The following is a 25093-nucleotide window of genomic DNA, read 5'->3' on the forward strand; positions in this document are numbered from 1 at the left end:
CATTGGGTCATGACGCTACATTTGATACCGAGGCTCTAAAGCAGGTTTTGGAGCAAGGAAAGGAAATCCCACTGAAGCAGCAGACCAAGGTTTGTATCGTTTTCAGATAAATCACATCGATGATAAATGAGGCCTCCGCTATAAGGTTACGACTCGGCCTTAAGTGACCCATTCAAATCATCTGCGCTCAGTATATAAATACAACAGGAACACACAAAAACACCAACAGAAAAAAAACAAACGTACGTGTAGGTTTTTAGAAAAAATAAGATTTATTTAACATGCGCCCGGGCATTCCACTTCCTGTTTGAAGACTTGCTGTGAACTGCAACATTGAATTTTTATTAACTTGTCTACTTAAAGCTAACGGCCACACACGCACGCACACACGACTGAGAGCCTGTCTGCCGTTAGCCATGATTGCATCCTGCTGTGATTCTCAAGCTCTGCCCCATTTCCTCTGATCAGTTAGCTGTGATTTAATCATAGATTTTAGAACGTACTGAACTTTGATGGAAAGAAACACGTCTGTCTGTGTGTGTATATTGTTTAAAAACAAACATTAGGAGGCTTACACACAGATCCAACTGCAGCTAACTACAATCTATAACATTTTAATTAAAATCGCAATAACATCCTACATGTTTAATATACGCTTATTAAGCATTGTGAAGCTCCTCAAATACCCCCAGACTGCTGAACATGGACAGGTGTATAAACACACACACACATTGTATATTACAGTGTGTTTTATCTCCATTTTACATACATGTGAAGAATAACTGGTCTTCTCATCGTCCAGCACTGAGCATGCTCACTCGAGGGAGCAAGAGGAGGCACAGTTAAAGTGTGCAACGGACGTGTGTGTGTGTGTGTGTTTGTGTGTGTGTGAGAGAGACAGAGAGAGAGAGAGGGGTGGGGGGGAGAAAACCTACAACAGGTCTGTGGCACAAATATGCATTGAGAGAGAGAGAGAGAGAGAGAGAGAGAGAGAGAGAGAACACAGGAGATTAATATGGACAGAGTAAGACGTAGATAAATAGACAGAGAGGGAGACCTGAGAGAGTCCAGCATTGGGGGAGGGGGCGTGTCAGAGCAAAATTCCCCTGTTTAAAGTGCACACATACATCCAGAAGCAGCTCTGACCCACCCTCACACCCCTCCCATCCGTGTGCGCGTGTTTTCAGTAGTCCTCCACCCAGCCGTTCTCCTGGATAAAGGCATCGATCACCTCCTTCATGGCCAGGTTAGGGATCAGCTGATCCTGGGTCAGGGGACTTCGGGTCACCGGGTCAAAATGGCCGACACGCTACACAGACATGAGAGAGAGATTATGTTCGAACCATGGACTTCCACACACATACCACAGTGCCTCTAGATTCTGGCCTCTAGTTTTCTATGACAGCAGCTCTGAGAGGGACGTGGACAGCGGACACTCCACATGAAAGGATTCGGACAGAGGAGTTTACGCTTCTGTGGGGTTTCCTGGTAACATGACAAGCTGCACAGGTTTGGGTTTTTTTTTGTCCAACATCAAGATAATATATTCAAAACCAAATGATCCTCAATTTCATGCCATTTTGAAAAGGAGTCCGGCGTCCATTTTGTGTGTGGGTGTACCTGTAGGTGCTCCTCGATGTCTTTGCGGTCGTATGTGATGCCGCTCGGTGTGATGCACGGTTCCCTCATTAGCTCAAAGCTGATCTTTCCACACAGGTAGTCTGGGATCTCTCGCTTCTACACACACACAAGCTGTAAATATACACTCTCAACATGCTCCATCTTGTTATTCCTCCACACCACAATTCTAATGCAGTCTTTTTGCTGTTCAGCAACACATGAGGAAAACAATAACATTCCAAACATCTCTCTCATTTCAATCATCTATGCCAGTATACACATGGATTAAAGCAAAAAAAAAATTTTATATATCTGACTGAAAAAAAAAAAAAAGCTCCATGTCGTTGGCCCCTACCACATCAGCGATGCGTCAAATTTTAAACGCCGTGTTGTCCATTATCCCCTCGGCCCCTACTTATAGTACATTTACATAATTTTAACAATGACTAAAGCTAAGGCAAGACTTTACCATTGTCATTACTGGCTATAAATGATGAAACATCAAGTTTTCAGCGCAAAGTGCAAATTTATTTCAACAGTACTTTAGTAATGCACAACAGTGGTTCAGAGAAAAGTGCAAGTGCAGTCGAACTTGAACCATGCTGTGCCTTCATTTAAAAGAAGCGCGTCCATGCTGGCAAAACCGAAAGTAATTTGACGCGCTCTAGTGATGGAAATCGAAGGGCCTATGTCCGGTGAAATATGGCCTTATACGCAGTACTCGAGTTGAGGGGGGATGTGGGGGGAGGCATCCCCCTTCTGAAATAAAAATCTTAAATCATCCCCCCCATCACATCCCTTGGGCTATTTTACCGATTAATGTGGAAATTAGCCTACTACTATTTTAACAAATATTACTACCATTTCAACATTAGAGGCTTTGCACAGTGATAGCCTACATGTAGCCGGATAAAAAAGACGCATATTTATTTATTCGGTTGCACCTCTCATTCACACCTATACGGAGGTTTCAGTCACTGAAAACAGCTACTTTCGCAAACTCGGGGCAGAGTGGAGATTTCTGAAAACTCCATCTTCAGACACGCGTGTAAATCGGGAAAACGAAGCAGCAGTGGGCGAGAGGGCGCGCGCGAATATAATGAGTCATAGGTGTGAATCTTTCACCAAATGCCAATTGTCCCGGTTCTTCATGAAATCGCACGCACAAATTCATCAGGTTAACTTTCAAATAACTGTTCTTGTGCACTTGCGACACCGGAGCCACTTTCCTGAATTTTGAGCTTTGGAGTATTGGCTTTAATCAATTAATTTATTTGTCACATACATTAAATTACTAATGTAAAACATTAGTAGCCTATTTAAGCAATCGCTGTTTTCTCCACTGTTTTCCGGCCTTTTGTGCTGAGTGAATGACACACTTCATTACACTCCACTGACCGACTTCCAATTCCGGACTTTTTTGAAAATGTAAAATATAGGCCTACGAGAAGTTTTTTTGCCACTTAATTCGTGTTGGTCCTTCACTATTAATTTTTGAGACTGACGAGGCACTAAATACTGTGGAATTATTTTCTCCTTACTATGAAGTTTGTCATCTTAAACAAGTGTCGGGAAATCCTGCAGCCCGACTCTGCAGCCTCCAATGTTTAAGCGAACTGCTGAAACCATAATGTTTAAAAGATTAAATCGTAGGCTAATCAAACCAAAGAAAAACACAGCCTTTCCAGAACGTTGTGTGCCGAAGCCTGTTTAACCTACAAAAGGCTTAATAGCAAAGGTCTTGCTGCGGCTTTAACGGGGCTGTTTAGATTTTTCACCTGATCACCTTTCAATAGGCAAATATCATTATTATTATTATTACTACAATAGGCCTAGTATTAGTAGTAGGCAAGTAGCTGCCTAGTAGTAGGACAGCCAAATAGTTTCATCAGTGGCCTACGCCGAGCCTCCCTGGGACTAGACAGTAGCGGAGGCTGTATTTATTTATTTAGGCCTATCTAGCGCAACAACTTATTCCTTTACATAAACTCAAACATAGCACAAGAAAGGGTTCAACAACAGGCAATCACAGCAGCTTGGTGAAGTTCTAAATCACATCTGTGTCAGACCTATGGGCCTACCCCCCCCCCTTTTTTTTTCCTAGGATCTGCATCACTCATTATTGACCTCTAGCGCTCCCAGTTGACGGAAATCCGTTGTAGCGACGGAAAACTTTAATCCACATATACAAGAACCGCAACATGCCAGCTCGCTAAACAGGAGTCTGCAAGTTAACTCCCAAATATCCCTCATCACTTCAGTACACCTTTCAGGAAATTACATTACAGGCATTTAGCAGACGCTTTTATCCAGAGCAAATGTACAACACACCCAGAGGAGCCTGGGGAGCAGTTGGGGGTTCGGTGCCTTGCTCAAGGGCACTTCAGCCATTCCTGCTGGTCCAGGGAATCAAACCGGTGACCTTTTGGCTTCTCTCACCATTAGGACATGGCTTCCCCAAATTCCAACAAAGAGCTTAAAGCATCAAATAGTACTAACCAGTTTTGAGATAAATCATGACCTAATTAAAAAAAAGAAGTCTTCGGACACTAGGGCATTCACAGTATAAACTCATACATGACAATGTTTAGTTTAAACTGTATTTTCATGTCTACAAATAAACTAAACGGAGATCACTCAATTGCTATACATGTCTGAAACATGACTGAATTGGGATTCTTATTTTACACCAATTATGAATGACAAAATTCCAAACAATCCTCTTGATTACTCTGAACGATCCTGTGGCACACATGCTCCGACTTTTCCTCCGTTCCTGACGTTCAGAACCTTAGTGCAATTAGTTCCCATACCTGTGGTTTCATCTGTATCCTGTCAGATACGACCCCTCGTTAAACATGTAGAGACGTTACAGAGGAAAATAAAGCTAAGAAGAAAGGAGCAAAGATCACTGGTACCGTGGGTAAGCATACGTAGCTAGTACAGTTAGCTTTCTTTGCTAATCTGATCGGACAACAAAGTTAGTACAAAGTTAGGTGTGTGCTAGCAACTCGGGTGAGCAGCCTGAAAAAAAAAAAAGTTCACAATCATGTCTCACTCTCACACTCACCTTCCTCTTCTCGTCCACTTGGGAAAAGAGCTCATCCATGTCAATCAGATATTTATCCTTACGTGCACACACACACACACACATATATATTAGAAACGGATAAAGACAGCAGTGCATTTTTTCCTTTATTAAACAAAGAATCCAAAAACGTCTCTCACATGTTTGGTTTTGATTTTGCTGATGTCATTGTCGCTCAGATTGTCATCACCCTGCTTCTCTCTGTAGTCTTCAAGTTCCCTACACACACACACACATTAAGCAGAGTGTTGACGGCATCCTTACATCATTCAACATGACATCAGGCATTAGTAACGGAGTGTAGGTTTACCGCTCCCTCTCAGCCAGGATGAGTTTGGTGAGATAGGCGTGCAGCTCGTTCTCCTGGCTGATGCGCTTTTCCTCCATACTGTTCCAGCGCTTCTTCTTGGCGTAACGCAGGGCGCTGGGAATGTCATCGCCAAAGTTCAGACGCTGCTCTTTAGCCAGGTTATACGCTGAGGGGAAAGGGCAGCATCACAGTTAGTTCAGATCATTTTATGAGAATGTTACTAGAAGACATATTAATAAAAAGACAAATGCATCAGCATATATATCTATAATAAACCATGCTTGTGTACCTCTTTGTAGATTTCCGATAGCCTCTTCATAGTTCTCCAACTCCAGATGACACTGCCCGAGGAAGAAATGTGCCTTCACTGACTGGCTGTCGAGCTCCAGCGCGTGTTTACAGTCGGCCAATGCCTTATCATACTGCTGCAGTTTGACATAGCACAGCGCTCTATTAGTGTAGTACACCGCAACTGATGGGTTCCGGTTCTGCACAAAAAAAATATATATCATCTGTGAGGTTTTCCGACTAATCAAGTATAAGATTTCTATCTGCTTACAAAACAGGGAAAAGCATCTGCAGGAAACTCAGACTTACAGTGCCATTTAGTGGACAAGTGGAGAGGCAACTACCATACGATACCTACCTGACTTATCCAAACAAACAATCGCAGAGGTAACTACCTTAACAGACCAAATCACAGAGATCATTTACCAGACCAATCACAGAGGCCATTTACCAGACCAATGGGCAGCACAGTGGTGTAGTGGTTAGCACTGTCACCTCACAGCAAGAAGGTTCTGGGTTCGAGGCCAGCAGCCGACGGGGACCTCTCTGTGTGGAGTTTGCATGTTCTTCCCATGTCTGTGCGGGTTTCCTCCGGGTGCTCCGGTTTCCCCTACAGTCCAAAGACATGCAGTTAGGTTAACATGGGGCAGCCATGGCCTGAAGTGCCCTTGAGCAAGGGCACCTAACCCACAACTGCTCCCCAGGCACTGCAGTATAGCTGCCCACTGCTCCGGGTATGTGCGCGTGCTCATGTTAGTGTTCACTGCTTCAGATGGATTAAATGCAGAGGTTAAATTTCACTGTGTGCTTAAGTCTGTGCTTGAGTGTACATGTGATAAATAAAGGCTTCTTGGCTTCCAATCACAGAGGCCATTCACCAGACCAGGCCAGGCCAGGCCAGGCCACACCACAGAGGCCATTCGCCAGGCCAGGCCAGGCCAGGCCAGGCCAGACCAGGCCACACCACAGAGGCCATTCACCAGACCAGGCCAGACCAGACCACAGAGGCCATTCACCAGACCAGGCCAGACCAGACCACAGAGGCCATTCACCAGACCAGGCCAGACCAGACCACAGAGGCCATTCACCAGACCAGGCCAGACCAGACCACAGAGGCCATTCACCAGACCAGGCCAGACCAGACCACAGAGGCCATTCACCAGACCAGGCCAGACCAGACCACAGAGGCCATTCACCAGACCAGGCCAGACCAGACCACAGAGGCCATTCACCAGACCAGGCCAGACCAGACCACAGAGGCCATTCACCAGACCAGGCCAGACCAGACCACAGAGGCCATTCACCAGACCAGGCCAGACCAGACCACAGAGGCCATTCACCAGACCAGGCCAGACCAGACCACAGAGGCCATTCACCAGACCAGGCCAGACCAGACCACAGAGGCCATTCACCAGACCAGGCCAGACCAGACCACAGAGGCCATTCACCAGACCAGGCCAGACCAGACCACAGAGGCCATTCACCAGACCAGGCCAGACCAGACCACAGAGGCCATTCACCAGACCAGGCCAGACCAGACCACAGAGGCCATTCACCAGACCAGGCCAGACCAGACCACAGAGGCCATTCACCAGACCAGGCCAGACCAGACCACAGAGGCCATTCACCAGACCAGGCCAGACCAGACCACAGAGGCCATTCACCAGACCAGGCCAGACCAGACCACAGAGGCCATTCACCAGACCAGGCCAGACCAGACCACAGAGGCCATTCACCAGACCAGGCCAGACCAGACCACAGAGGCCATTCACCAGACCAGGCCAGACCAGACCACAGAGGCCATTCACCAGACCAGGCCAGACCAGACCACAGAGGCCATTCACCAGACCAGGCCAGACCAGACCACAGAGGCCATTCACCAGACCAGGCCAGACCAGACCACAGAGGCCATTCACCAGACCAGGCCAGACCAGACCACAGAGGCCATTCACCAGACCAGGCCAGACCAGACCACAGAGGCCATTCACCAGACCAGGCCAGACCAGACCACAGAGGCCATTCACCAGGCCAGACCAGACCACAGAGGCCATTCACCAGACCAGACCAGACCACAGAGGCCATTCACCAGACCAGACCAGACCACAGAGGCCATTCACCAGACCAGACCAGACCACAGAGGCCATTCACCAGACCAGACCAGACCACAGAGGCCATTCACCAGACCAGACCAGACCAGACCACAGAGGCCATTCACCAGACCAGACCAGACCACAGAGGCCATTCACCAGACCAGACCAGACCACAGAGGCCATTCACCAGACCAGACCAGACCACAGAGGCCATTCACCAGACCAGACCAGACCAGACCACAGAGGCCATTCACCAGACCAGACCAGACCACAGAGGCCATTCACCAGACCAGACCAGACCACAGAGGCCATTCACCAGACCAGACCAGACCACAGAGGCCATTCACCAGACCAGACCAGACCACAGAGGCCATTCACCAGACCAGACCAGACCACAGAGGCCATTCACCAGACCAGACCAGACCACAGAGGCCATTCACCAGACCAGACCAAACCACAGAGGCCATTCACCAGACCAGACCAGACCACAGAGGCCATTCACCAGACCAGACCAGACCACAGAGGCCATTCACCAGACCAGACCAAACCACAGAGGCCATTCACCAGACCAGACCAAACCACAGAGGCCATTCACCAGACCAGGCCAGACCACAGAGGCCATTCACCAGACCAGGCCAGACCACAGAGGCCATTCACCAGACCAGGCCAGACCACAGAGGCCATTCACCAGACCAGGCCAGACCACAGAGGCCATTCACCAGACCAGGCCAGACCACAGAGGCCATTCACCAGACCAGGCCAGACCACAGAGGCCATTCACCAGACCAGGCCAGACCACAGAGGCCATTCACCAGACCAGGCCAGACCACAGAGGCCATTCACCAGACCAGGCCAGACCACAGAGGCCATTCACCAGACCAGGCCAGACCACAGAGGCCATTCACCAGACCAGACCAGACCACAGAGGCCATTCACCAGACCAGGCCAGACCACAGAGGCCATTCACCAGACCAGGCCAGACCACAGAGGCCATTCACCAGACCAGACCAGACCACAGAGGCCATTCACCAGACCAGACCAGACCACAGAGGCCATTCACCAGACCAGACCAGACCACAGAGGCCATTCACCAGACCAGACCAGACCACAGAGGCCATTCACCAGACCAGACCAGACCACAGAGGCCATTCACCAGACCAGACCAGACCACAGAGGCCATTCACCAGACCAGACCAGACCACAGAGGCCATTCACCAGACCAGACCAGACCACAGAGGCCATTCACCAGACCAGACCAAACCACAGAGGCCATTCACCAGACCAGACCAAACCACAGAGGCCATTCACCAGACCAGACCAGACCACAGAGGCCATTCACCAGACCAGACCAGACCACAGAGGCCATTCACCAGACCAGACCAGACCACAGAGGCCATTCACCAGACCAGACCAGACCACAGAGGCCATTCACCAGACCAGACCAGACCACAGAGGCCATTCACCAGACCAGACCAAACCACAGAGGCCATTCACCAGACCAGACCAAACCACAGAGGCCATTCACCAGACCAGACCAAACCACAGAGGCCATTCACCAGACCAGACCAAACCACAGAGGCCATTCACCAGACCAGACCAAACCACAGAGGCCATTCACCAGACCAGACCAAACCACAGAGGCCATTCACCAGACCAGACCAAACCACAGAGGCCATTCACCAGACCAGACCAAACCACAGAGGCCATTCACCAGACCAGACCAAACCACAGAGGCCATTCACCGCATCTGACCAAATCACGGAGGCCATTCACCGCATCTGACCAAATCACGGAGGCCATTCACCAGACCAGACCAAACCCTCCATCCATCCATTATCTGTCGCTGCTTATCCTGTTCTACAGGGTCACAGGCAAGCTGAAGCCTATCCCAGCTGACTACGGGTGAGAGGCAGGTTACACCCTGGACAAGTCATCACGTTATTGCAGGGCTGACACAGAGACACAACCATTCACACTCCCATTCACACCTACGGTCAATTTAGAGCCCCCAATTAACCTAACCTGCATGTCTTTGGACTGTGGGGGAAACTAGCGCACCCGGAGGAAACCCACACAGACATGGAAGGCCCTCGCCGGCCACTGGGCTCGAACCCAGGACCTTCTTGCTGTGAGGCGACAGTGCTAACCACTACACCACTGTGCTGCCATTCACCAGACCAGACCAAATTACGGAGGCCATTTACCAGACCAAATCACAGAGGTAACTACTGTACCTGACCAATCAGAAAAGTAAATTCTCTATATGACCAATAAGAGAGGTTACTCCAGTGCCTGAACAATGAGAGGGACTCCAAATGTATCTGACCAATTACAGAGGCATCTTCTCTAACTAATCAGGAGTTGGGTTTCCCAAAAGCCTAACACTAAGAGCATCTTAACTAGGAGAGAGAGAGAGAGAGAGAGAGAGAGAGAGAGAGAGAGTGTTCATTATGGTGCTCATTCTACCATTTAACAATGATCTTTGTACTACAATGTTTTTGGGAACCTCGGCACAGAGCATGAACTACCCTACCTGACCAACCGGAGCGGTAACTAATGTATCTGACTGATCAGAAAGGGATGTGTTGAATGAGGATTTTGAAACAGTGACTGCTCCTACAGCCAAAATGCTTTGGTGCTTCCAAGCTTTTGACACTTTGCTCCACTATGCCATCTGGTGGTTAACAAGAGTTCCTACACCACCTGCATCATAAAGTTTTGACTTAGACAACCTTTATGGTCATTCAGTATGCAAGTGTACACCGAACGAAATTTCGTTGAAATTTTGCTCAGCACAGGATTAAATATGAAGTGTATTAAGTTAAATTATGCAGCAGCAAAGTTATTATAAAAGTGCAGTAGTACAAAGTGACCTGTGGAATTAGGAATGTTTAAGTTATTATAAATAGAAGTTTAGAGTTTGGGTTTGGAGTTCAGCAGTTTGGTGGCCTGGGGGAAAAAGCTGTTACAGAACCTGGTGGTCCTGCACCTAATGCTGAAAAACCTCTTTCCAGAGGCCAGAGGGGAGAACAGTCCATAGTGAGGGTGTGAGGGGTCACTGATGTTTCTGGCTCGAGACATGCAGCACCTTGGTGCAATGTCCTGAATGGAGGGAAGAGAAGTCCCAATGATTTTCTCTGCTGTCCTCACCACTCTCCTCACAGACTTCCAGTCAGAAACACTGCAGCCTCCACACCACAGAGAGATGCAGCTGGTTAGAACACTCTCTATGGTGCTTCTGTAGAATGTAGTGAGGATGGGTGGGGGCAGGTGGGCTCTCCTTATCCTACACAGGAAGTGTAGACGTTGCTGTGCCTTCTTGACCAGTGATGTGGGTGTTCACAGACCAGGTGAAATTGTCTGTGATGTGCACCCCCAGGAACTTGGTGCTATTGACCACCTCCATGGCAGTGTTGTTGATGAGAAGTGGAGCGTGGCTGGGTTGATTTTTCCTGAAGTTAATAATGATCTCTTTAGTCTTGTCCACGTTCAGGATCAGGTTGTTTTCCCTGCACCAGCCGCTCCACCTCCTCTCTATAGGCCAGGTCGTTATTGTCCCTAATGAGGCCCACCAGTGATATGTCATCTGCAAACTTCACTATGTGTTGCTCATTGTGTCATCAGAATGAACAGCAGAGGGCTCAGGACACAGCCCTGAGGTGAAGACACTAGAGGTGTTCTGTCTGACCCCCACTGACTGTGGTCATTCAGCGAGGAAGTCTAGCAGCCAGTTGCATGGGGGTGCTGAAGCCCAGGGGACCCAGTTTGTTCACCAGATGCTGTGGAACGATAGCGTTGAATGCTGAACTGAAGTCCAGGAACAGCATCCGCACGAGTGGTGTTCTCCTCCAGGTGTGCAAGGCTCAGGTGAAAAGCGGAGGAGATGGTGTCTTCAGTGGAGCGGTTTGGCCGGTAGGCAAACTGAAAGGGGTCGAATGTGGGAGGGAGCCTGGAGGTGATGTACTCCTTTACCAGCCTCTTAAAGCACTTCATCATAATGGGAGTGAGTGTGATGGGCCGGTAGTCATCGAGTGATGCAATATGAGTTTTTTTGGCACTGGGATGATGGTGGCAGTCTTGAAACATGATGGGACTTTGGCTTGATCCAGTGAGGTGTTGATGTCCGTTAGAACAAGAGCCAGCTGGTCTGCACATTGCCATATCAGTTAAAGATCTGTATACACTGCATTATATTTCTCCTTTATTCACACTGAATGTGGGTTTTCTTCACCTTCTCAGTAAAACTTTCATATCTTGAGCATGCCGATAAATCATTGAACTTTCTTTACACCATTTGCTTGGCTATTCCTAATTTTTAACATGACTCTATTAAACTTTATAAGAGTGTTCAAAATATTAAATTGAAAAGTCCTGCAGAAGACTGAATGTGTTTGTGTTCTTGATGAAGCAACGGTACAGATGTGCACATTGTTTAGAAGCACAAATAAGCAAATGCAGCTGTTTTACATGTTTTTATTTAAGAAAATAACATGTGCTGCTGTTCTGGGGCTTAACTGGCTCCTGTTTTTTTTTTTTTTTTTGACTCATTACGTCCCCAGATTTTAAAAAATAAAAAAATTGCACTGACAGATATTTACTGGCCATAGTAGGAAGGCGGGAATAAACAGCATGCATACTCTTTCTGTGGGACTGCTGAGACTGAAATGGTCCCACGCCTGAGAACAGAATTTCTTGTGCATTTTCCATTTTTTAATCATCAGCAGGCAGCGTGATCTATTCTGATGGTATCTGTAAGCAGCAAAACAGGTTTGCATTGTAGGAAGGACTTTAATTCTCTCTGGGTCCAGTGGTTAAGGTTGCAAGATGTCAATTTACATTTCAGACAGCAGGGTCATCTCTGGTTTTACTAGTAATGTTTCATGAACAACAATACATGACAGAGAAAAATTACATATATACAGGCATGGGCTATGGGATGCTGCATGAACTGTATACCTGCTTGGGAGCAGGGCCTCATTTTTAAGACCTGCATGACGTGTCAACACTGTCACAAAGCTTCATTTCCCTAAGTCATGTCACAGCCTCGTTTCAAGTGAGGCTCCAAGAGCAGTGCTCCAAATAATCAGCGTTTCATAAACTCGAGACTTGTGTTGACCAATCAGAGAGGTAACTACAGAATCTGACCAGATGGAAATCATTGCCATCTATACCAACATCTGACTGCACTCCTCCACCAAACCACACGCGTACACACTCACGATAGCTTTGCTGTAGCAGGTGACGGCCTCCTGGTACTTCCTGCAGAGGAACAGGCGGTTGCCATGCTCTTTGAGCTCCTGAGCTGAGGAGCAGCTCTTCTCCGGGCTGCCTGCCATCTTCTCCACGGGCTCGGCACCAGCCGCCGCTTCCCCCTGCTGCTTCCCAATCCTGTTCCCCGTCTCTTCAGCTACCATGTACACAAAACCACACCAACACACACAACCAGCATGTTCCACACCTCTTCAGATAAAACACACACAAACATTCTGAAATTAATGCGTCAAGACATTTTAGCACACTGCCTATGATGCAGGAGCATCTCTATTTTTATCTGTGTGCTGTAAAGCTGTAAGGGAAGGAGGTTAGCTCAGCAGGAAGATAGCTAGACTTTGGAACGGATGGAAAAAAGATAAATCACACATCCCCAAAATAGTGATTAAATCAGTATAATCAATATATTAAATATAACAAGACAAAATTACTCACCACAAATAAACTGTTTGGTGAAAATAAAAAGAGCTACATGATTATATGCATAATTATTAGTCATGTGGTTCAACAGATCCTTAAATAAGAATAAACTAATCACAGTTTGTACTTTAAAAAAAAAAAAAGGATTGAACATATTATCCAGACGGAACCGTACCGGTTATAAACACACTTCTCTCGCCGTCCACAGCGCCTCCTTCCCCGGTTACACAGCCGAGAGTCTCAGCCACTGATGCTAATGCTAACGCTAATGCTAATTAGCTCTGCTCTTGCTGAGGTAAATTTAACCTTCTGTTTTCTCTGCTGTCGGTTATAGAATTACCAAACCCATTACGGAAGAAAAATATTCAGGAACACTGCCATGTTTATCCCTAAAACAGCAGCAACTCGGATATTGTACATCACGCTTTCATCTTGCAGCTTGTTTTGGTTATATGACGTCCGGCGGCCATAACAGAAACCTGAGTTACGTAACGTCACGTCGCCAAGAACGGACGTAAATGTGTCGTCATCACGCACAGCCACACGCTGTCTCGTGCGTGGCGCTCGGGGGGGGGGGGGTGTTAATATAAATGGACGTGAACTCTGATGAATCGACTCTTTCGAATCATTTCAAAAACCTGTCTTTAATTAAAAAAAAAAATTGCAGTGCAATATTTATTTTTTAAAAAATGCACTGTATTGTTGATTAAATGACTTGCAATTATTTTTTTTCCTCTGCATTTTGATTTAAAGGTGATTACATTTAGCCTAATACAATAAACAGCATTACAGCATGCACCTTTATAATAATAAGTTAGTATAATTATTCCCTGAATAAAGAATTTCTGAAAGCCTTTTCCATGTTTACGTAGCTGCAGTGTTACTGGACTGGTGTCCGTAATTACAGAATGTGTTTGTTCAAGGGTTAACTTTATAACTAAGGTGCCCCTCCCCGCCATCACTCAGACACAAGACCACACACACACACACACTGATGTTGATAAAATCCATTTAATAATGCATTAGAGAGGGACGAGATGAATCAGAGGGGTTTATAAAAGAACAAGAAAAGGAACGAGGAGAACATACACCATTCTGAGTCCTATATTATTCAGTCCATCACACTCATTGATAACCTTCTGCTCCTGCAGGAGTGTGAGGTGTTCTGTCCATCTGTTTGGGGAATCACTACACACACACCCAACAGGATGAGCACAAGGGCAGTTCTTCCCCAGACAGAATGTAAACACTACAAAGACCATAATGCACTGGAACCCAGGGAACATGGTGCAAGGCAGCGCTGCTCATTCCCACTGACCAGGCTGTGGGAATAAAGAGCCACGACTCACTGCACTCATCTGTGTACTGGTAAATAAAAGTGAAACGTAAAAGCTGAGGGAGGGGTCAGAGGTCAGAGGTAGGTGGGTGGGACGGGGGTGGGGGGGTTAAAGAGGATGTACGCATAGCCAAGTGACACACAGTCATTCCCATGGTAACTGTGCCATATAGGAAGGTGGGTTACGGCCCTCAGAGCTCTCCGGACTCTCTGTCTCCGGAGCGACGAGACTCTGCCCTCCCGTTAAGACGGTCTCGTGATGACCTGAAAAACACACACACACACAGTGTACACAGCATCTTTCCCAGTTTGTGTGCAAACTCGAGTGTTCTTTAAGAGAGTGTACCTGTGCGAGTGTTCTCTGCGAGAGTGCGAGTGAGATCTGGAGCGTGATCGGTGTCTCCTGCGTCTCTCTCTGTCTCGGGATCGGGATCTCGACCTGCGTTTCTCCCTCGAGGAAGAGCGAGATCTCCGCCGTCTCCTCTCTCGGTCACGCTCGCGATCACGAGAACGAGACCTGCGCATCCACACAAAACAGCCTTTAACAGGTTCTCTCTTCTCAAGATAAACAGAACTCAAGTACATGTGTAATAAGCAGGTTCAAATCAAAGCGTGCGTGTTTCTGACCTCCTGCGCTCTCGGCTGCGTGATCTGGTCCTGGTCCTATAAGGGGGGAGGAAAGAAAAGGTGTGTTGTACTTGCCAAGAGTATAATCAGCACAGTATACACACCCAGTCCTCATGGCAGTGTTCCTCACCTCCTCCTCATCCTCTCCTCACGCTCTCTCTCCTCCCTCCGCTTCAGTCTCTCCTGGTTTCGCCGCTCCTGCTTATCCTGCACCGTTTTCTACACACACACACACACACACAGCTCTGTATAGTCTCAGAGGTTGTGTATAAAATAGAGGTCTGCGCGGGACAGAATTTTCAGTCCCGCTCCCGCAAAGAATTATGATTTTCAGTCCTGCTCCCACCTGCCATATTTTGTCCCGCTCCCGCCCACAAATCCCACATGATGCAGACTTTCGCGTTATTTCTCACGAAAGTTCTTGTCATTGGCTTGGGGAATTAAACATGCTGAGCTTAGCTGCGCTCTCCACTGACCGATCCTTCATTTATTGTAAGTTTATTGTTTATACTCTGACATTCTGCTGACACATTCCAAGTTGAGCGCTGCATGCGCTCATGATTGACAGCTCTTGCTTTGCGCACTCCCACTCCCGAGTCTGTGGCGTTATGATTCCAACCGCGATTTCATTCTCCTCTCATATGAAGTGCTGCGCAACCACAACCAGCTCCTCAGATTATACACTGTCTATTTCTCACTTTAAATTGAACAATCTGTGCGATACACAGTCCTTTTTAACACTAGTTAATACTTTTTTTTTAAAAAATACTTTTTAATACTCAGGACTAATACTCTTGAATTTTTAACAGTAAATGTACCTCTTTTTAAAGCAGCACTTACTTCTGAAGCACTGTGAGCTTCACTAGAGGAGCTCTGCTCTTCTGCCATGATCGGAGATCTCAAACACGGAAGAGCGGAAAGGAATTGGAAACGTACGCGAGATTAGACCACATCCGCAAATTTAGGCATCTTAAAATGTTTTTATTAACGCCAAATAAAATATCCAGCACAAATTGTATATGATAGACATAAATTAATAAATTTTATTTTAAACACGTTTTTAGTTAGCGGGACTGCAGCTTATCATCTCTCCCGCCCGCATTGTGCACTCCCCCTCCCACCCGCAATGAGCTTTCAAAATTTGTCCCGCGCCACACTGCTTTGCGTCGGGTCCCGCAGGAGTGCAGGGCTCTAGTATAAACAACTCCCCACACACACACACACCTTCAGCTGCTCCAGCTTTTCTCTGATCTGGATGAAGCCCAGGTGCAATTTCCCACCAAAATGATCAGCGAGGCGACGATCGTTGTCATGGAGACCCAGATAGGCAGAGCACACCTCACACACACGGAGCTTCTGCTGTTGGAAACTGGAGGCAGGCATCGAGTTCCTGTATTCCTCCTACACACACACCATTACATTCAGGTGAGCAGGTACATTACCGTCCAATCTATAAATTAATTGCAACTGTGCGTGTGTGTGTGCCAACCTCAGCATCCTTCTTCTTCGTGCGCACTTTCTCCACTTCCTGTAGAACCTTCTGAGCTTCATCCACATTCCCCTCAGCACCGAGCTGCTCCGCTTTGGCCAACAGCTTCCCGATCTCCTCGTTCAACTCGTGCACCTTCTCTGCCTGACACACACACACACGACTTCAATTTACAATTTCACAACACAGCGAGACTGGCGAATCCATCACCAGTGGATGGATGATCTAATATCATGATTTTATCATAAACTTAACAGGCCTGACCTTAGCAGCAACCTCAGCACTGATCTCCTCCTGCGTCTCGGCGAGACGTTTCTTCGCCAGTTCAGTTCTGCGGTCGCAATCGGCGATGAATGACTCCAGATGATCCACGGCCTGAACACGGACACACACAGACACATTCAGTCCTCATTCACAGAGTCACAACGAACACACTGTCTGCAGCACACTCACGTCCAGCTCGAAGAACAGATCTCTCTCTTTCGACGCGATCTCGTAGTCGGCCCTCAGAGCCAGGTCGTGGATCTTGGAACACTCGCCCAGGTCCATACGCTACGGACAGAGGAGACAAGAAGGAGCTCTGATATTCTCTCCAGAGGAGCTGATATTACAATATTTTGGGTGCCAATAATTCTGGTGTGCACTCACCGTGCCGGACAGGATGTCATGTGGACAGCAGTTCAGCAGGTGAGACTTACACACTCGCTCGTCCGTGAACTTCACCCGCTGTCGAGACTCGTCTCCTGCAACAGCAACACGCGCACGCAGTGAGCGAAAACACACACGCATGTTTGAACACGCCTGTCACACACACACTCACCATGACACACTGCTAAACCTGGGGGGAAGGGGCGGGGCCTCAGCAGGGTGGATGAGGGGAATTAATACAGTTCATCAAATGAGGTGTAATTTTGAGAATGAACGTCTTCACAGGGAGTCCTTGATGAGGCATCGGTTTAAAATATACGTATATATTTTTATATAGAATGTAGTTGTGAACAGGGCCCGACAAATAAGGGATTTTTGGCACCTATATCGATTTAAAAAAAAAAAAGGTACTGATAACGGCCCAACCATTCACCACTTAAAATTGTGAATAGTAATGAATTTCCTGGTTGGCCTTTTTCACTATGTAGCACAGACATTTAAGAGTTATTTTTAAAATATAATTAAGAATTCAAATTCGCAACACTTTGAATTCTTTACTTTGTTCGTTTGTTAATATAGGAACTGTACCAAAAAAAAAAAAAATCCTAAAAACTCGTATGTCTGCCCAAAACAGACTCTCTAAACAGCTGAATATAATACCTGGGAAATCCCATGCTGCTTTGCACAATCGTTCCGATCTGAAAAGACAGCATGGAAACTATGGTCTAAAGGCTCGCCTGAGTTAGGGAGCCAATCAGAGACTGGGGAGGGGTGGAAAGACGGTTATGCGTACTACTCGACAAATGGAAGCTTGTAGTTTATTTGGGACTGTTTACGGATCACATTTAACATGGCGGCGAGCGATACGAACCAAACTTTCGATCAAGCTTTAAAACACTGTTCTGAATAGTTTAGAGCGAAAGTTTGTTTTAAAAAAAGAACAGCGTTTGGCGTTACAGTCTTTTTGTTTTGCCTTCTCTCTTTCCTTCTCTTCTTCGTCGCTCTAACTACGTCACCGGGTACAACTGCCATGATTGGCCATGGGCTACGTATACGCCAAATGATAGACATTCGCAACGTCCAATAAATGGCCGTTGACAATTGCAAACCACACCTCCCCTACGAGAAATTCAATAGGCGGATTCCAGACCATATTTCACTTGTGATATGGTCTGGTGTTAACCAGACTAGCTGAATACACATAACACGGTTAAAGGATCCACTCCATCTCGGTTTCTTTTCATCATTTACCAACCATTTTATCAACAACTCTCTCGTATTATACTGATATTATCAGTCGGGCCCGAGTGAAGGCTTTCTGAAGTCAGGATCTGGGTGGTGTGTTTAACTGGGGCAGTGGATGTGGGTGTCTTGTTTATGTATAACATTCCCTTTGGGCTCAAAATGGCAAACAGCGATATTTAACACACACAACATTGTTCTCAGACAGTTTAGAAACACCAAGTGTAGTCTAACTACAGCTGTGGAAATAAAACCTGCCCTGTTTAGAAAGCTGTATAAGAACTGGCGGTGTTTTAGAGCCAGGGTTCACACACAGACACACCTGAAGGATTAAAAGCTCCACCCACGAGAAAGCAGGTTAGAGCTGTCTGATGTTTCCATGGTGACTAGTAAAAATTTGCTAGATGAACTCTGGTTCTCTTTCCAAGATTTATACATAACCCGAGTCCACTCCAATTTATTATTTTTTTAATCCAAATCACTAGTCATTGTGAGTGCCAGTATTTTTTTTTAACCAAACATTTTATATGGTACACAGAGATGAATGGATGTTCATATGAATGATAAACATGTTGTGCGTGTTAAATATGGTACTGTATTGTACAGATGATAATCAGCTTCCACTCCTTCAGTGAATCACATGGTGAGTGAAGAGAAAAGAAACACACAACCAAATTAAACATGACAATAAGAGCATGAGCTCAGAGTAAAAGTGTTAGTTTTTATACACACTGCGAGCTCTCTTTCTCTCGCTCTCCCTCTCTTTTTCTCTCCCATACTGTACCCGCCTGGAGCTCCAGCCCTTCCGTGGCCTTATTAAAGATTAAAAAGCTTTTCTTGACCAAACCTGCAATGAGGAAGTTGGGAATCATACACAAGAGTCAAAGTGCAGAGCGTCGGCGCAGGATTGCCTTGTTTTCTTTTAGATTTAGTCCTTGTCAGTCAGCGTACTAGGTAGCGCAAACGGCGGCGGCGCACGTTAAACCCCGCCTGCTGCCTTTTTTTTTTTAAATAATCTCTCTTTACTGTGGCTGACAGAATAAGTTGTGGAAAAGCAAATATCATAGACTACCATTGCTGTGTGATTATAATTGGATCATAACAGCGTTAAAAATCATGTGTGACTCACGGCTCGATGAACATGAGGCTTTTCTGCAACTCCCGTGCAGATAGATGTAGGCTGGCAAAGATACACTGAACCTTAATGAATAGAATAAAGGGGCCACAATTGTTCAGTCTGCAGGAAACATGAATTCAGCTCAGCACTCAAACACACACATATACATACACACACATATACATACTTTCTCTCTCTCTCTCTGTGTGGTAGTGGAGGCCCTCAACTCAACTCACACTTCACAATTTAACTCACTCCCATTGGCCACTGATCACAGCCGAGGCGCACACACACCATCACTTTCTAAAGCACGATTTCCTCTGAAATGCCATTTAATGGTCATAAAAACATCGCGAGTGCTGCTACAATGCAAGTCTAAAATCCACCAATAGGACAACGACAAACATCACACTGATGTTAGGAACACAATTATAATTATTTTTGCTCATAGCGTCCATGTTTAATGTTTTAAACCTGAACATTAACCAGTTTTCAAAAGATTTCTTGCAGGTATCTCAGTATACAGGACTACTTCCACAATCTGTGGTTCAGCGAGCCGTGATTCGGGTTTCCTTTTGCAGTTCCGTTTGTTCCCAGAAAAGTCAGAACTAACGCTTTGTTTTGCAGAATTCCAAGGATTTGGATTAACACCACTGACTCCAATTAATGGGTCATGGCCTAAGTGTTAGAGAAACAGCTTTGGGACCAAAAGGCTGCTGGTTTGAGTCCCTGCACCAGCAGGAATAGCTGAAGTGCCATTGAGCAAGGCACCAAAACCCCAACTGCCCCTCCAAGCTGCTCTGGACTGGAGCTTCTGCTAAATGCTGGTAACGCAATATAAATTGTTTCGCTCCAGGGTCAACCAATTATGACTGAGAGCACGTTGGTTTATTTGGGGTCATACCATCACTGCATACGCTGACTTAAGTCTTTAATAGACTTTTTGCTTTTGTACTTGAAGACCACATGGAGTTTTATTGCCGGCAAACTGTGGTTCCACGGCCGAAGAACATAAATAATCATGACCGAGATGACCATACGATTCCTGAACGTTCAACACCAAAACTTGACTTTCTTTCCTGAGGTTTATTAATCTTTTCAGCATCTCAAAAGTTTTTATGCCTCAGGTCACAGGAAACACAGGACAAAATGCTAATTCATGCAAGTTTCAAACCTGATCTTGGTATCATTAAAAAATATTTCCAAGCTCTTTCTCTCTGTACTATTTATTTTAATATTTAATCATGTTAAATTTTTGCTCACATACTCTGAATGGCACTACTAAACATGAGCAATCCATTAAATTTTCATTAGATATACAATTTCTTGCTACAAAAAAATGAATAACCTGGATGTGTTTTCAAATTAATTATACTGTCTTTATTTCTGTCGAGTAGTTTTATGGCTGATACGGTTACAGCAGGCTGAAGGAGGCCATTGTTCACAGTTAGCTTAGCATAAGCGCGGCCTGTTTTCTGACTGGATTTTCTTCAAATTTATTTTACTCTTGAAGCAACACCACTTATAACAGACAAAATAGTGCCATTTCTTAAAAAAAAAAAGATTCAAGAGCTGTATTTTTAATAATAATAATTAAATGAATTAAAAAAAAAAGTGTCCCCATCAGAAATAGACCAAAAAAAAAAAAAGTTGAGGAAAAGAAACGGTAATCTCGCCGTTTCCTGTCATATCGCGATATTTCAATCTGGAGAAAACGAGATTACAGCATCAATACTATCAATTACAATAGCGCTGTAAAATTAACGACACCAAACACATCCTAACAACAATTTACTGACCAGTATCTAAAAATAAATCCACATATATACACACACATACATACACACAATGCTAATATTGCGTTATAACCAGAGTTTGTGTAAATCACCCGCGGAGTAGGCCTAACTCTCCGTCATTAGCTTAGCATTAGCACGCTATATAAACAACTCGCAGCTCGGCTCAGGACACTGCCGGGGACTCAACCATTAAATGGCCGCATTTCGAGAGGAAAGTCGTTTCACGACAATGTTCGTCGTTTAACAGTGAAATGCAAATAAAGACAATAAAACACGGAACCATAATAAGCGGGTTTCCTCTGCTCTCTCCAGCCTGTCAGAGTGCTAATGCTAATGCTAGCTGGTTACTCACCGTCCCTCGCCGTGCCCATTAACTGGTCGAGCAGCGCTCTCATCTGAGCCTGAGCCGACATCTCCCCGCCGATTAAAGCTACCACCCGCGCTACTGACTCCTCTATCGCATAAAGGACACAAACATCAACTGATGATCACGTAGAGGAAAAAACCAGATACTGGAATAACGCTCTGTTATTGATGGGGGAAATATGGCCCCTTCCGCGGCACTGCCGTCTCTTCCTCTAGCGTCCACACGGGTGACGTCACAGCTCCGCCAGGCCAATAAAAACGTGCAACGTCATCTTAAAGCTGCAGGCCGTCGAAAGCGAGTCACGTGACTGTGTATTATATGCTGTGTTCACACTTATACCGGTACGAAAGTGGTATAACCTGGGTGCGATTTGCTGGGGGGATCATCCCCCCCTCTGGTTTTTATCTCTGCTGAAAAAAAATCCTCGGGGACAACCCCGTCAATAAAACAAACAAACCAAAAAAAAAAAGTTGACATGACAGGCATGTTGTGACACAGTTTTCTATGGTCTACATTGCACTCACTTTCAAATGGCCCTTTTCCACTACCCTTTTTCAGCTCGCTTCAGCTCACTTCAGCCCGACACGGCTCGCGTTTCGACTACCAAAGAAGAGCACGATTCGGCTCGCTTCAGCCCTGCTTAGCCCCTAAAACTCGCACCGTTTTGGAGTGGGGCTGAAGCGAGCCAAAGCGAGCCGAGTGAGGCTGGGGGCGTGAGCAGACACTCCCCTGTGCACTGATTGGTGAGGAGGAGTGTCCTCACACGCCCACACATGCCCCGCGAGCACGCTGGGATCTGTAAACACCGTAAACCCGGAAGAAGAATAATTACGAATTACGAGAATTTTTGAAGCCTTATGCGCCTCGCCTCATCTATACGCTCTTGCCAGTATCTGTTGGCGTTGTCGGTGACAACAAGCCACAGAACCAAGACCAGCAACACTAATGACTCCATGTCCTCCATGTTTATTGTTTACTATTCGGGTCGTGAGACTACCGCTTAAAAGCTTAAAAGCTCACTGATGTCACTGTTTGCGCTGCTTAACGACATCACGTGACGTCCACCCACTTTCGCTAACTCCACCCAATGTGTCCACCCACTTCCAGCCAGCACGGTTCAGCACAGTTGTAGTCGAAATGCAACTCCAACAGCCCCACTCAGCTCGACTCAGCCCAACTCAGCACGGCACGGCTCAGCCCAACTCAGCCGCGTTTGTAGTGGAAAAGCGGCAAAAATGACCCGAAGTGGCAGCTTTGATGTTCACGAACGTCCCCAGCACATAGATGCATTGTAGATAATAACAATATCCAGAGTGTGAATGTGGATTTAGCGCCATGAATCACATCCTTACTGATGAGCGCAACAGAATGAATGTATCCACACTGAACAGCCTTCTTTTCCTCGCTGTCAATGGGCCAGATGTGCGTTCCTTCCCTGCTGAGAAATTCGCAGAAATGTGGATTAAAGAAGGGCGAAACGCGGCGGATAGCGCACCGACGGGAAAGCAGAAAAGGCCACATGAACTGCGCCATCAGAGCAAACTGTTCATTTAGTATTCATGTATTTTAGTGATTTTCGAGTCACTGTCCATTTAATCCGGAGGGAGAGAAACATCACAGCAACACGACAAGCAATGCGAACTTTGTTGTGTGTTAGTGTTCGTGTATTTAGTCAGAGAGATAGGAAGATGAATTTACTATCTCTGGTTTAGTGTTCATTTTCATTTAGTGTTATTCATTTGATATCATTGGATGTTATTGAGCTGTTAGCCTATTGTTACCTTAATTTTGTGACGTTTCATGATTAAAAAAAAAACATCCCCTCTTCTGGTTTTTTGACAAATCGCACCCTGGGTATAACTGTATCGATACAAAGTATACCGGTACAGTTTAGTGCATCTGTCCACACTAGCGAGAAATGTTTGCGGTTTTCTTTCACGGTAGTTGAAATGTGCGTGCGCGAAATGTTTCCGTGGTTACCGAGTAACTTCCTTCCGAGAATATATGGCATCCGTTATTTCGAGATCTCGAGAAAACAAAACAATTATTCCCTGATCTCAGCTGGATCACTGTATCTCCGTCGGTAGAGACGAAGCCGGGCCAGTCTTCTGCGGAGGTGCCGCGGACTAATTTTGAAATCATCCCTTATTAAAAGACTTAATGCAATCTCTCCCTGTGTCAACCCCTGATCAAAATATTGCCTTATTAGGTGATCGATTATTCCAGACATTCTAATGACCAAAGTTGCGTCTATACAGAATGAGAAATAGCCCCAAAGTCAGCATATCACAAGTCTCTTGGCGCACCTGAATGAACCATTTCTCAGCTGTTTACTCGAGATCATCAAATAATTGTTTTGTTTTCTCAAGATCTCGAATTAGTTGTGTTGTTTTCTCGAGATCCTGAATTAATTATGTCGTTATCTCGGGATAACAAGGTGAATAAAAAAAAGGTTTATATGAAGGGCCTCTCTCGGCTTCCGTACGGATGAAACAGCGTGTGTGTGCTTTTTGTTGTCAGTGTACAGTCTGTATTTCTGGTGGTCATTTATTCAGTCGAATTGTATAAAACGCGCGAAGCAGTTGAGAAAGAAACAAACGAATCTCTGTTCTTCACTATTTTATTCAGCGAAGACATCGATTGAGGTGTGTGACTTTGCGCATGCGCATTATATTTGTATCAATACAGAGCCGCTTCATCTGTCCACACTACAGCGAAGCGCTACAGTACCGATACTGTACCGGTACGAAACCCATACATTTGTGGGTTTCATACCGCTACAGTACCAGTATAGTTGCTAGTATGGACAGGTGTTGCGGTACGAAAGTAGTTTCGTATCGGTACAAAATCCCTAGTGTGGACTGGGTATTAGTCTCATCTCATCTCATTATCTGTAGCCGCTTTATCCTGTTCTACAGGGTCGCAGGCAAGCTGGAGCCTATCCCAGCAGACTACGGGCGAAAGGCGGGGTTCACCCTGGACAAGTCGCCAGGTCATCACAGGGCTGACACATAGACACAGACAACCATTCACACTCACATTCACACCTACGCTCAATTTAGAGTCACCAGTTAACCTAACCTGCATGTCTTTGGACTGTGGGGGAAACCGGAGCACCCGGAGGAAACCCACGCGGACACGGGGAGAACATGCAAACTCCACACAGAAAGGCCCTCGCCGGCCACGGGGCTGGAACCCAGGCCTTCTTGCTGTGAGGTGACAGTGCTAACCACTACACCACCGTGCCGCCCCTATTTGAATTTCTATCATTTTTAATGAAAACAAATTAAACTAGAAAAGCACTCGGAGAGCGCAGACCTCCGCCAAGAATCCTTTAAAAAAATCCGGGATCCAGAAGGTGATCCGGATCACCGCCAAAATTTA

The 25093-nt window shown here is 46.1% G+C and overlaps 2 protein-coding genes across 6 annotated transcripts; both read right to left on the reverse strand.

Moving 5' to 3' along the window:
* Window positions 1-253: 253 nt before the first annotated feature.
* stub1 (STIP1 homology and U-Box containing protein 1) lies at window positions 254-13594 on the reverse strand. Of its 2 annotated transcripts, XM_060922752.1 has the most exons (9): window positions 13263-13356; window positions 13103-13135; window positions 12616-12803; window positions 5308-5506; window positions 5019-5184; window positions 4849-4927; window positions 4691-4747; window positions 1621-1737; window positions 254-1309 (listed from the first exon to the last, which is right to left on the reverse strand). In XM_060922752.1, the coding sequence occupies exons 3-9, from the start codon at window positions 12730-12732 to the stop codon at window positions 1184-1186; spliced, it is 861 nt and encodes a 286-aa protein (XP_060778735.1). In that variant the 5' UTR covers window positions 12733-12803; window positions 13103-13135; window positions 13263-13356; the 3' UTR covers window positions 254-1183. The 2 variants fall into 2 exon arrangements, with proteins under 2 accessions (XP_060778735.1, XP_060778734.1); XM_060922751.1 differs by lacking the exon at window positions 13103-13135 and having other exon boundaries at window positions 13263-13594.
* Window positions 13595-14079: 485 nt separating this feature from the next.
* luc7l (LUC7-like (S. cerevisiae)) lies at window positions 14080-21936 on the reverse strand. Of its 4 annotated transcripts, XM_060922749.1 has the most exons (11): window positions 21695-21819; window positions 19559-19629; window positions 17188-17282; window positions 16993-17091; window positions 16804-16914; window positions 16540-16683; window positions 16275-16451; window positions 15181-15269; window positions 15051-15086; window positions 14770-14940; window positions 14080-14687 (listed from the first exon to the last, which is right to left on the reverse strand). In XM_060922749.1, exons 4-11 carry the CDS (start codon window positions 17086-17088, stop codon window positions 14615-14617), a joined length of 897 nt encoding a protein of 298 aa, XP_060778732.1. In that variant the 5' UTR covers window positions 17089-17091; window positions 17188-17282; window positions 19559-19629; window positions 21695-21819; the 3' UTR covers window positions 14080-14614. The 4 variants fall into 4 exon arrangements, with proteins under 4 accessions (XP_060778732.1, XP_060778730.1, XP_060778731.1 ...); XM_060922747.1 differs by lacking the exon at window positions 19559-19629 and having other exon boundaries at window positions 21695-21936; XM_060922748.1 differs by having other exon boundaries at window positions 17188-19629; window positions 21695-21723.
* Between the last annotated feature and the right edge of the window lie 3157 nt (window positions 21937-25093).

The sequence above is a fragment of the Neoarius graeffei genome, chromosome 5 (genome assembly GCF_027579695.1).
Source record: "Neoarius graeffei isolate fNeoGra1 chromosome 5, fNeoGra1.pri, whole genome shotgun sequence".
In the NCBI taxonomy this organism is placed as follows: Eukaryota; Metazoa; Chordata; class Actinopteri; order Siluriformes; family Ariidae; genus Neoarius; species Neoarius graeffei.

What these genes read in the sequence shown, in the direction of transcription:
- stub1 (XM_060922751.1), bottom strand. Translation starts at nt 12,732, where the DNA reads ATGGCAGGCAGCCCGGAGAAGAGCTGCTCCTCAGCTCAGGAGCTCAAA. An exon ending in ATCCTGGCTGAGAGGGAGCG is followed by an intron (nt 4,928 to 5,018) that starts GTAAACCTACAC and finishes GTGTGTGTGTAG; the next exon opens with GGAACTTGAAGACTACAGAG. An exon ending in ACATCGAGGAGCACCTACAG is followed by an intron (nt 1,310 to 1,620) that starts GTACACCCACAC and finishes ATGTCTGTGTAG; the next exon opens with CGTGTCGGCCATTTTGACCC.
- luc7l (XM_060922747.1), bottom strand. Translation starts at nt 21,755, where the DNA reads ATGTCGGCTCAGGCTCAGATGAGAGCGCTGCTCGACCAGTTAATGGGC. An exon ending in GTGCTGAGGTTGCTGCTAAG is followed by an intron (nt 16,684 to 16,803) that starts GTCAGGCCTGTT and finishes TGTGTGTGTCAG; the next exon opens with GCAGAGAAGGTGCACGAGTT. An exon ending in CGCAGAGAACACTCGCACAG is followed by an intron (nt 14,688 to 14,769) that starts GTACACTCTCTT and finishes TGTGTTTTTCAG; the next exon opens with GTCATCACGAGACCGTCTTA.